Source organism: Meriones unguiculatus, chromosome 4 (genome assembly GCF_030254825.1).
Source record: "Meriones unguiculatus strain TT.TT164.6M chromosome 4, Bangor_MerUng_6.1, whole genome shotgun sequence".
NCBI classification, from domain to species: Eukaryota; Metazoa; Chordata; class Mammalia; order Rodentia; family Muridae; genus Meriones; species Meriones unguiculatus.
Genome location: NC_083352.1, coordinates 126,808,262 through 126,820,486, shown reverse-complemented (window position 1 = coordinate 126,820,486; position 12,225 = coordinate 126,808,262). Strand labels below are relative to the sequence as shown.

General features: G+C 52.1%; 1 protein-coding gene across 1 annotated transcript; it reads right to left on the bottom strand.

Moving 5' to 3' along the window:
* Window positions 1-1,562: 1,562 nt before the first annotated feature.
* On the bottom strand, window positions 1,563-7,316 carry Trib3 (tribbles pseudokinase 3). Its single transcript, XM_021649251.2, has 4 exons — window positions 7,030-7,316; window positions 6,224-6,517; window positions 3,369-3,661; window positions 1,563-2,821 (listed from the first exon to the last, which is right to left on the bottom strand). Exons 1-4 carry the CDS (start codon window positions 7,207-7,209, stop codon window positions 2,341-2,343), a joined length of 1,248 nt encoding a protein of 415 aa, XP_021504926.1. The 5' UTR covers window positions 7,210-7,316; the 3' UTR covers window positions 1,563-2,340.
* Between the last annotated feature and the right edge of the window lie 4,909 nt (window positions 7,317-12,225).

The window sequence follows — 12,225 nt, the reverse complement described above, 5'->3', positions numbered from 1 at the left end:
AGGCACATAACATTACTTGTGGCTCCAATATACATGTATATATACACACACGTGTATTCGTATACGTACATTTTCTGCTCCTCCCATCAAGACGGAATCCATTTTTCTTCCCTGCACACTAGGCTGTGTGACAAGCACGGCCTATGCATCAGCCTTACCACTGAAAACCCAGAGACCGCCACATGGCGTGATGGCTGAGCCTTCGAAGGAGGCTGCAGGATTGGTTAGAGCCTGTTGAAGGTGCTGGCCGCAACCTTTCAGTGCCCACATACTTCCTACAGGCTATTGCCAGGGAGAAGCCGTAGGACCGTTCTGAAATGTGGGGAATGATTAGGCACATTTTCCAGAAGCTTCTCAAGAAGGAGCTGTGGAAACAGCAATCTGTGCTTCTTGCAAGGTGATGATGACAGGTCCTGCTTTTTCTGAATGCTTTATTGGTGCTAGGGAGACAGCCCAGGGCTTAAAGCACTTGTACACATGAGAGGACCAGCATTCAGATCCCCAGAACCCACACAAATGCCTTGGAAGTGAAAGATGGCATCCCCACAGCAAGCTGGCTGACAAGGCTATAGGCTTTGACTGAGAGACGCTCCTCAGCCAGGCATGGTGGTACACAGTCCCAGCACTCGGGAGGCAGAACTCTTGAGTTTGAGGCCAGCCTGGTCTACAAGGCAAGTTCCAGGACAGCCAAGGCCACATGGAGAAACCCTGTCTTTGGAAAAGGGAGAATGAGAGACAGAGACAGACACAGAGAGAGAGAGGGAAAGAGAGAGAGAGAGAGAGAGAGAGAGAGAGAGAGAGAGAGAGGAGACTGTCCTTAAGGAATAAGATGGAAGAGTGATTAAGGATGAGTCAAGATCTCTATCCCCAGCCTCTGCATGCACACCGACACACACACACACACACACACACACACACACACACACGATATAGAAAAAAGAAAAGGGACTCATTGGTGTCTCATGGGTTGAGTCCTATTCTCTGCCTTTCCAGAGCCTTTAACAGCCTGAGGTTAAGAAATGGTTAAGAAATTTGTCGAGGGTTCAACAGCTGGCATGTCCTGGAAGATTGAATTTGGGGCAGCCTGGCTCAAGTGCTGAGTTCTTAAGTACCACAATGCCCTTTTCTTTGTGTGATGTGACACATGTATCAGCTGTCTTCATGGAAAACAGCCAGGGTCTGAAGAGTCAAGAAAGCAGGCATCCTGCCAACAGCTTGGAGAGCCAGATTGGCCTGCCCTGAAACCACCCTGTTCACTGACTGTCTTTATGCAAAGTATGTTCCTTCCTGGCTAAGCTGACACCCCTTTGGGCTGAAGATGGAACCCAGAACCTGGAGTTTGTTAGGTGTTCTGCTTACACCCAAAGCTACACCCCAGCCGGCAGCTTGGAAATCTCCCACCTGAGACCCCAAGGTCTCTAGAAGAAATAGCACATACAGGAACATCAGTGAGAGAGTCTTCTCACAGGCCACTTGGTAGGCACTGACATGATCTGGCTTTCATAGCTGTGTTGAAGGTAGGGAAGGTCGCCAAGGATGTTAGGAGGTGAAACTCTCTGACATACAGAACTACACAGCTCTTTTATTAGGCACACAGTGAAAACACATACACAGCCAAACAAGAGCCATCATACCGGTATGAAGAGTCCCCAGAACAGGGCCTGAGACTTTATGGCAGGACGACGGTCCCTGCCTGGTCCTTGCCCTCCAACCGTGGTGCTCCAGTTGAAGGCTACCAGTGTGAACTAGATCCTCATTCCACACCATTCTGTGAGTCAGGCGCCTCGCTTGTGGAGTCTCATCCTTTTGGCTTAAATCCTGGGCTAGGTCTTCAAGCAGGTTCTGCCTCGAGGCCACAGCCCAGCAGCACAATCTCCTCCTGGCCTGACTTGTGGTCCTGAGGCACAGAGCGAATGAGGACTTTGGTCTTTGGCACAGAGATGTTCCCCTTGTTTAAAGGCACACGATAGAAGGCAGCTGGGGCACTAATGAAGGAGACTGTCTTGTGAACAGAAGCCTAGCACCAGCCCAGAGAAGGCCAACCCTGGTATGCAACTCACCGAGGGCTGACGGCAGGTGCTGGCCTGGGAGCTCATGGCACTGTGGCAACTGGACCAGCAAGGTATTTTTCTCCCCCTCGTTGTTTGCTGTTCCCAGCACCCAGAACTTGGCACCCAGCAAGCATCACCCTGCAATGACTGTGGGAGAGTACAGGAATGCTTGGGGCACATTGGCAGTTTCTTCCTCCAAAAAGGCACTTAAGGTTTAGCTTGACCCAAAGAGGCAGGAGAAAGCTTGTACTCAACTCACAGCTTACAGCTAAAGGGCCAGTAAGGTGGCCTAGCCATACAGTCCTAGCTCCCCTTCCTCAGCCTCCTCCAGCCCTGGGCCTTCTGGGACCACCTGGTCGGTCTCCCAGCGGCCAGACTGAGGAGGAGAGACGTGGCTGTGATCCTCCCTCAACCAGGGATGGAGCAGAATGCTGGGGGCCACTAGCCGCTCTAAAGGCTCCTTCCGGAGAAGACATCGGATCAGGCAGCGAGCTGGGGCTGACAGGCCCTCTGGCAGGGCAAAGGTCCCTCTACGGATCTTGCCAAAGAGCAGGGCTGGCTCAGAGTCCTGGAAAGGGTAGTGGCCAGCCAGCATGGTGAAGAGTGCCACGCCCAGGCTCCAGACATCAGCTGCTTTGCCGGAGTAGGATGGCCGGGAGCTGAGTATCTCTGGTCCCACGTAGGCAGGGCATGCATGCTTGTCCCACAGAGAGTCATCTGGTCCAGTCACCACACAGGCATCCTCCAGGTTCTCAAGCACCAGCTTTGTCCTGGGTCACGGACAGAAAGATTCAGGTCCTCTAGAAAAGCAGCACTAAGCCATCTCTCCAGTCACTGTCTTTTGTTCGTTTTTTAATTGGGGGGGGGGTTGGGAGATGAGATTTCACTCCATTGTCCAGGCTGCCTTCTAACTTACTATTGCCTTAGCCTCCTGAGGGCTGGGATTACAGTGTGGGCAAGCATGCTCAGTGAGCCTCAGTGTCTTAGTTTTTTGTTTGGTTTGGTTTTGGCTTTGATGAGTCAGGGTTTCTCTACATAGCCCTGGCTATCCTGGAACTCACTGTGTAGATCAGGCTGGCCTCAAACCCACAGAGATTCCCCCTGCCTCTGCCTCTGACTCTGCCAGGATTTAAAGGTGTGTGCTCTGAGGATTTCTTTCCCTGCCTTTCTTTTGCTACTGAGGATGGAACTCAGAGCTTTGCACATGCTAAGCACATGCTATCCCACTGAGCTGTACCATAGCTCTTCCTAAGTTACTCTGCTCTTGTGGACCTCAGTTTCCCCACCTCTCAAATGTGCTTCTAGGGTCACACTCACCTCTCACAGTTGCTGAAGACAAATCGACGCAGCTTGAGGTCTCGCAAGACAAGCCCATGCTGGTGGCAGTGTGCCACCGCAGTAGCCATCTGCCGGAAGAGCGCAACGGCCTCGGGCTCAGGGACACCGCGGCGGCGGCGCACCAAGCTGTGCAAATCGCCATGGGTCTTTGTGAAGAAGGTGTAGAGGAACTGAGAGCCAAGCAGAACGTCTGTGGGACGGGCCACATGCTGGTGGGTGGGCAGTCGTGCATAGGGTGCCAGCACCGACTGGGCATCGCTGGCAGGGTACACCTGGGGACAGAGCCATGAGTAAGCACAGCTAGGGACCTGGGAAGCCAGGCTGGCCTAGCAAAAGGGGACAGCCCACCTGTTAGACACCCTGTGAGCGACCCACAGTGGGCCTTGCTTGGGAAGTCATTCGTAGCCTGGCATCAGCTGACTCTCTGAAAGTCACAGGTCAGGAGGCCCCAGGGCCACAAGCAGCACATTTGGGACTAGAGCCTATGCGCCCATCTCTGCCCTAAGCTGCCCACTGTGTGACCTTATGCCTCAGAGAGTTGAAATCAGGGTGTAACCTGAACAGAAAAACCCTTCTGGAGGCAGACTGCCACCATAGCCCCCTGCTGGCACATACCCAGCTTGAAAGCCTGCCTGCTGCCCCAGCTTGGTTATCTGGACTCACAGCCATTGCCCCTGTTCGCTTGGTGTCCACAGTACAGCACAAGCAAGCAAGCAAACCATGTATTCCAAAGGAATAAGTTGCTGGAGGGGAGGCAGAGGCAGACAGATCTCTGAGAGTCCGAGGCCAGCCTCATCTACAAAGTGAGTTCCAGGACAGCCAAGGCTACATAGAGAAACCTTGTCTTGAAAAACCAAGAGGGAAAATAGAAAGTGAAAAAGAAAGAAAGTTGCTAGAAATCAGAATATGTTACATTGCAGTCTTGGAGCTCAAACCCAGGCTAGAAGGAAACACCTATTTTAGAAAATGCAGGCAGGCCACTGTAGCACACTCAGGAGGCAGAGCCAGGTGGATCTCTGTGAGTTTGTAGTCAGCCTGGTCTACACAGAATAAGTTCCAGGCTAGCCAGAGCTGAATAGTAAAACTATGACTCAGAAAAAAAAAAAAAGTGTGGACACATCTGACTCAGGAGAAGTGACCTGAATGGTCCAAAGATACTCATGGGAAAAGCTTCCCTATGTTCAGGGCATAAGCAGTGCAAAGGTCCTGAGGCAATGGAGACCTCAACCCGCTGACAAAGGGCAAGCAAAGATTAGGGTGGTCAGAATGAGGAGGCAGAGAGCCATACAGGAGGGTGCTGAGGCAGCTGGGAAATGTGCTCAGAGTTTGTGGGCATTACGCACACACCTGGAAGGTAGGTCCAGTACTACAGAGAATGAAAGGAAAGTTCAGAAAAGGGAGGTGACTTGTTAGAAGCCAAACCAGTGGCAGAGCTGATATGCCACTTTGTTGCCTTTGACTTTAAACTCCTGCATGCTGTAAAATGTGAAGCATGTGATCAAAAATAAATAAATACAAACACAGCCTGCTCTTTCTTCCTCCCCTAAAGCTTAGTTGGTCCTGCCCTGGTTTCTTTGCACATTTTTATTTGGGGGTGGGGGGGAGTGAGCTTTCTGAGACAAGGTTTCTCTGTGTCTCCCTGGCCGTCCTGGAACTCACTATGTAGGTCAGCCTGGCCTCAAACTCACAAAGATACACTTGCCTCTGCCTCTCAAGCGCTGCAATTAAAGGTGTGTATCACTACGGTGGACCCTTTGTGCCTCCTGTACCTGCAGCCAGGACACGCTGCCTTTGGACGCTCCTGCCCAGGCCTCCTTCAACTCCTCACATGCCTTTCAGCATCTGCGAGGCCCTCCCAGACTTCCTCCTGTTCCCCTGTGTCCCTACCTGTCTGCCTCCTTCTCACTTTGCTTCTCCCTCCCCACTGACAGCAGCTTTATTTTCCTAATGCTCACAATTGCCTGTTCTCTTCCAGTGTGTGCCTGTGCTGGCCAGAGGAGACCCTCAAGTGTCATTCCTCAGTTGCCATCCAATTTTTTTCTTAAGATTTATTTTTAATCGTATGTGTGTGTCTGTCTGTCTTATGTGTATGGGTATGTGCACATGAGTGCCAATGCCTGAGGAGGCCAAAGCCCTGGATATCCCCAGAGCTGTAGTTATATTTGTGTTTGTGAGCTGCCTCAAAGTGAATTCTGGGAACAGAACTTGGGTCTCTGCAAGAGTTACAAGCACTCATAATCACTGAACCATCTCCCCTGCCCTGCCCCTTCCTTCTCTCTCCCTGAGATAAAACCTTTCACTGACCTCAGAACTAGCTCACTGAAGAGGCTAGCTGGCCAACCAGTGTGCTCCAGAGGTCTGCCTGTCTCCACCTTCCCAATGCAGGATCACAAGTGTACAAGTCCCCACCTCTCCCCTCCCCTTGCCTCGGCTCTCCTGTCCTCACCCACCCAGCCGTGGATTTGGATTCCGGGGCTCACCAACTGAGCTATATCTCTACCCCGCCCCATGCTCACCTCTTTCTTTTCTGTCCATGCCTCTCACTAGATTGTCAGTTGGACAGCAGTAGCATCGGTCTAGATTTGTTTTGGTTTTGAGACAAGTTCTCAGTATGTACCCCAGGCTTGCCCGAAACCCGGGGCAACCTTCCTGTCTCAGCCTCCCCAGTGCTGAGATTACAGGCGTGTGCCACCGCACCTTGTCTGGGTCTGTTTTTCGGCCACAGCAAGTGCAGATCGTGCAGGGCGTATGAAGTCTGTCTTTTGAGGAATGCAGTGATAGTCTACAAAGCTAGAATCCTCTGGGGTGCTGGAGGGGGACCCCACAGAGCATACCTTGCAGGTGTACTCTGTGCCTGAGGGGCAGTGCAGGGCCCGAAACGCGCAGTTGCCTTGCTCTCGTTCCAAAAGGACGTAGGGCCCCAGCCGGGTTGCCGGGGCCACAGCCGCCGATAAGTCTGAGGTAGGAGGTGGGCTGGGGGGCAGCAGGCTGGGAGGCGGCCCAGGCTCGGGCCTCCCTCTCGCTCGTTTTAGGACTGGACCCTCCGTGTCGACGTTGTTGTCCTCGAACTCCAACGGCTTCTTCCTGCAGGAAGCACCAGCAGCAGCAACCGGAGGGGCGCCTCGCATCTAGGGAGAAGGGGAAGGGAAGAGGCACAGGCTGTCTTCCCTGCTAGGACCCTCCGGACAGAGAACCGTCACACTGGGGTTTCCGAAGCTCGCTAGGCACGGCGCTCTCAAATGCAAGGACTGCTAGAGAAGGAAGGAAGCAGCGACGAAGGCAAGGCTTAATAATGCAATAAGGGAAGCTGGGAATAGGGATGGACCTCTGCGCCGCAAACACCCGGGAGGCTGAGGCAGGAGAGCGGCGAGTTTCGGGCCCGCCTGGGCTGCATCACGCTCTGGCTGCAAGCGCTCAGGCTCAGGGTGCCCCCAAACGGCGGAGCAAAGGAGCGGAAAAGTGAGAGCGTGAGCGTGAGAGCGAGCGAAAGTGTGTGTCAAAGAGAGACAGAGATAGAGAGACAGAGACAGACAGAGAGAGAGAGAGAGAGAGGCAGTATGAATACGTCGGGACTCCCAATGCCCCTCAGTCTGGCTAGGCTCGGGGAGTCTAGCCTCTCTTCGCAGCTCCCCACGGGTACCTTGTCTTGGGGTTCCTCTCGGGTCTCGGAGCCGCCAGCGCCCGCGCACGTGGACCGCGGCCCCCCTCGCTGAGCAGATTGCGGAGTCCGGAGCACGCTCAGGCCAGACCCAGCGTCCGCGTCCTCAGCGGCAGCCGCTTCCGCTGCTGCAGAGCGCGGCCCGGGGAGGCAGGCTCCCATCCCCGCCCGGCTGATGTAAACCTGAGCTAATCTGATGCTGACGCCGGGCGACACCGGATTGCACCATCCGCGACCCGCCCCTGTCGCCGAGCTCGCTCCGCCCGCGGGTCACATTCCGCACCCCCCACCCCCTAGCTCAGCCCCCTGAAGTAGCACCCGGAGCCGCTGACTCTCCTTACGGTAGTACTTTGCACCTATTTCTCCATACAAGAAATGGGAATGAGATTTCCGGGTTAAAAGACGAACGAATCGCGCTCCCACCCTGCTAAGGCCCTAAAGACCTGGGCTAGAAGCCTCACGCTCTGCATCCTGGGAACCTTCCCTCCAAAGCGACCCTTTCAAAGGTGCACCCAGCTCTGCTCAGAAAAGCCACTTCGCGCTCCGTCTGATTGGGGGCGTGGCTCTGTAAAAACCAAAGCCAAAAACAACCAAAAAAAGCAGAGCTTTTGTTCCGTTCTCTATAAAATGGATTTGGAATGGAGCTCACTTCATATGGCTGCTGTGACCACTAGTAAGTTCGTGTATGCAAAAGTGGGTGTGATGCATACCTAGAACCTGTTACTCAGAAGCCTGAGGCAGGAGGGTGGCGTGTTTGACGATGTAGCTCTGGTTTGCTTGGAACTCACAGGGATAGATGCACCCGCCTCTGTCCTGCAGTACTGGGACTAAAAGCCTTGTCAAGCTAAAAGTAATGGAGGGGCAGAAGCCAGGGAAGGGAGGAAGGCTGAAGCTCAGCCACAGAACCTTTGCCTAGCATGCACCAGGCAGTGAGTTCAATCCCCAATAACAATAAACAAACAAAATTAAGTGTGTGGGACTCAGTAAACAGGACGGAGCTGGAGGTGGAGGTGGAGGGAGGCAGCACACGGTTCCAGCCACAGCTGCAGCTAGACGCGGCAAGGCTAGACATGGTGCTGACTACCCCCATTCCTCCACCCTGGCAAAGCCCCACAGCCCCAGTGCCTTTCCGACACTCTGGATACTTGCGTTTGCCCATGTCAAAAACAATTCCTCCAGGAAGAGCTAGAGGGAGGCAGGGCCAGCACACCTTTGTTCCTCTGGTTCCGGAAGCCAGGACACCAACCCTCTGGCGTCTCCTTCTCCCAACCCCCACAAACACCAGAGGATTCTGAGATCCAATCTGATCCTGTCCACTCTGTAGCTGGGGAGGAATGAATGGACGAATTTTCAGAAGGCAGGACAGGTGGAAGCCCCCAGAGCTGTGAGAGACAAAGGGGGTGTTGTTTTCCGAGAACCCATCTGGCACCAGGCGTGAGCGAGTTGCGCTCACTGCTTGCTTGCTATGCCAGGAGGCCTTGTTCAAATGTTCAAGGTAACCGCACTGACCACTCTCAGCCCACAGATCTAGTAAGTCAGGAAAATAAAACCAATAACCACAGTAATTTAAGTAGATCATAGCGCTGGGCACACACCTTTGAACCCAGCACTTAGGAGGCAGAGGCAGGCAGATGTCTGAGTTCCAGGCCAGCCTGGTCTACAGAGTGAGTTTCAGGACAGCCAGAAATATACAAAGAAACCCTGTCTCGAAAAAAAAAAATTCAAAAATTATTTTTGCTTGTGGCTGAAGAAAGGTAAAAAGAAATTCACTTTCACATCTGTCATATTTCATCTATCATATTTAATATACACTGAACATATCATCTCAACAAATAATCAACAAAATAGCCAATAGAATGAAACTTTCTCATACCAATCTCTTCAGGGTCTATTTTTTTTTTTTTTTGCTTTTGTTTTAGATCTTGTATGGTTTAGGTTTGTTCTTACCATTACTGTTTATTTTGTTGAGGCAGCGTTATGTAGCTGGAGTTGGCCTTGGATTTCTGACCCTCCTGCCTCTACCTCTCAAATGCTGTGGTGACAAGTGTGTTCCACGTTGTCAGTTTAATGCAGTGCTATTGAGGGTGTGCACCAAGCAAGCCCTCTCCCAGCTGATTGCAGTCCCAGCTTCACTTTCCTTTTTCTCTAGTTTTTTGAGCGAAGAACTTATGCCGCCAAGGCTGACCTCAAGCTCTCGGCCCTCCTGCTTTTAACTCTCACGTGCTGGGATTCCAGGTTTGTGCCACCACGCTCAGCCTGGTTCAAAGGTCTCATTATGTAACCGAGGCTGGTGTCTAACTCTCTTCAGTGTTGAGAGTCCAGGCACCACATACCACTTCCGGCTCTCCAGTGTGTGTCTGACACCTCTTTTGAATCCAAAGGATCATGGAAGCAAAGCTATTAATGATTCAGCCTGGTGTGGTGGCTCATGCCTGTAATCCCAGCACTTAGGAGGCCAAGACAAGAGGATTGACATAAATTCAGCCTAGGCTAGAGAGTGAGTCCTTATCTCAAAAAACAAAGCAAACATGGGCAGGCGAGATAGCTCAGAGAGGAGCCTGTCACTGTGGCTGAAAAATGTGAGTTGGATCCTCGCAACCCACCTGAGGTAAGAAGAAAACTGTCATCCGAACCCCCGCCCCCATATTCCCACACACATGTGCACAAAGAAGAAATTTATAAATGTGTGACATACAAACACATTAATTATTTTACTAAACAATAAAAACTGGAAGAGAAAGTTGGAATAGGTCATTGTCTTCGGAAGCACCCGCTGTCCAGCGCCGGGACAGCAGCGCCTTGTGGAAAAACTGACACTCAGAGAGCTTGGATTCTCCTCCCATCTGAGGCTCCGCTGCACCAGTAGTACCTTGGGGAGAAAGTCTTACTTCAGAGTTTCTGCGTGTTTCACACTTCTCTCTCAAGAACCAGAGGGCAAAGCTTGGCTCAGAGGCTTCAGCGAGAACTGGATTGAGCAGGCATTGCATAATCTTGTTTTGCTCTTCTGGTATTTAATTCTGTGCTGACCTCTTTCTACACCATCTTCTTTTTCTTTCTTTTTTTGTCTATAGTACCAGAAACCAAACTGGAGTTTTTCCCCAACCACTAGGCAAGACCCTGCCATTGTGCTTCCTGCCTAGTCCTCTCCTCTCCCCATTTAAAAAACAAAACAAAAGAACTCGACACCATCTCACTGAACTGTCCAGGCTGCCCTCTGACACAGCTGTATAGATGATGCAACCCCAGACCTTGAATGTGCTCTTCTGCCTCGGCCTCCGGAGTAGCCGGGGTTATAGACACATGCCTCAGCCTCATGTAAAATGGACATTTTGTTTATTCTGTCTTAGTTTACAGGTGTGTGCATGCGTGTGTGAGTGCGTGCTCCCACACTTGCACCACAGCCTCCTATGTGGAGGTCAGAAGGTGGCCACCCACGAAAGCAGCCTCTTCCTCCACCTTTTGGGTCCCAGGGATTTAGGCTGTCAGGTTAGTCGGGAGCACCTTTGCCTGCTGAGCCATCTCACCAGCCCTAACATGGACATTTTATCTTACTATTGGTCTTTTGAAATACGATCTCATTACAACGTCGGCTGGTCTGGCTCTGTACCCAGGCTGGCCTTAAATTCACACTGATTTACCTGCCTCTCCCTCCTGAGTGTTGGGCCTAATGGAGTTTGCCACCACACTCAGCCCTATCATCTTATTGAAGATGTGTGTGTGTGTGTGTGTGTGTGTGTGTGTGTGTGCATGTGTGCACATGCTTGTGCCTGATGAAAGATCAGGAAACACTTTTTTTTTTTTTCCTGAGACAGCATTTCTCTGTGTAGCCTTGGGTGTCCTGGAACTCACTCTGTAGACCAGGCCAGCCTCGAACTCACAGAGATCCCCCTGCCTTTGCCTCCCTCAGTGCTGGGATTAAACGTGTGTGCCACCACCCACTGGCCAGAAAGCACTCTTGAAGACTGGGCCATCTCTCCAGACCAAAACTGGACATTTAAAGTCACTGCAAATGGAAAACTGTTATTTGCCCTGAAAACAAGGTTGAAGGAGCTACAGTTTGCAAGTCGTACGTGAACCTACGTTCAATTCCCATCCCCACATAAACTAGGTAGGTGGCACATGCCTATAATTCCAGTTCTAGGGAGGTCACAATAGGAGGACATTGGGAAGACAAACTGGACCAGCCAGCTTGGAGAAGATGCAGGTGGCTGTGGATTCAGGGGTCGCAGCCGGCCTGTGCCCCTCTTGGGGAGCCTCCTCTTAGGGACTGGACTTGTCCCTTTCTCTGGGGTCTTCTGTGACCTTCCCACAGATCTGTTGTGACCCACAACCTGCACAGGCTGCACTTGAGAAAAGCAGACCAGCGGAGTCACGGGGGCCACGTAGAGTGATGAAGTGGCCATGGGCCACACCATGGCAGGCTTCTGCTTGTCCTCTACACCCTCACCAACCACTCTGGGAGCCTGGGAGCAAACTGGTACCAGAGAGCAGAGGAAACCTGTCCAGAGACAGTCAAGAAGCCAACGAAACTTGAGCCCAGGGCTCTATGTCCCTAAACCACAAGCACCTCCCATCTCAGGAGCCTAGTGAGGTGGAGGGGAGATGCCAGGGAAGCCCCTGGCCCTTTGCCCTCCTTCCCCTGGGAGAAGGAGCTAGAAGGCAGCAGGAGGAGACTTGGTCCTGACTCTAATCTTGTCTGACCACCAACCCCTTCCTAGGCTCAGCCACACAATTACTTCTGTGGTGTGTGTGTGTGTGCATACAAGTCATGCTGAGTCCTCCAAATTTCTAGGAATACTAATTCCCTTAACTTCCAGCCACATTCACCACCTGCCCCTCCTAGGACTGAATACACTGCTGAGTCATTTGACCCCTGTTCGTCTTTCCTTCCTGTCTGGAGGCCATGGGAGGCCAGAGAAGCAAAGGGATTCTGTGTGTTGGATCCTGACCAGTGCCTAGCCCTTCCTTTTCTGAGAAAAGCTGGGGAGGGGCAACAAGTATTCAGCCAGTTGCATCAGAAAGCCTTGCACAAGACACCCTCCTGGATAGACACAGTCCTGCTACCAGCCTCTACACCACGCTGTTGCTCTTGGACCCCAGTGAGAAGTGTAAGCTCCCCAGAAGACCCTAAGACAAATTGGCCTTCAGAGTAATCAAGGGAGGTCCAGCCCTTCAGAA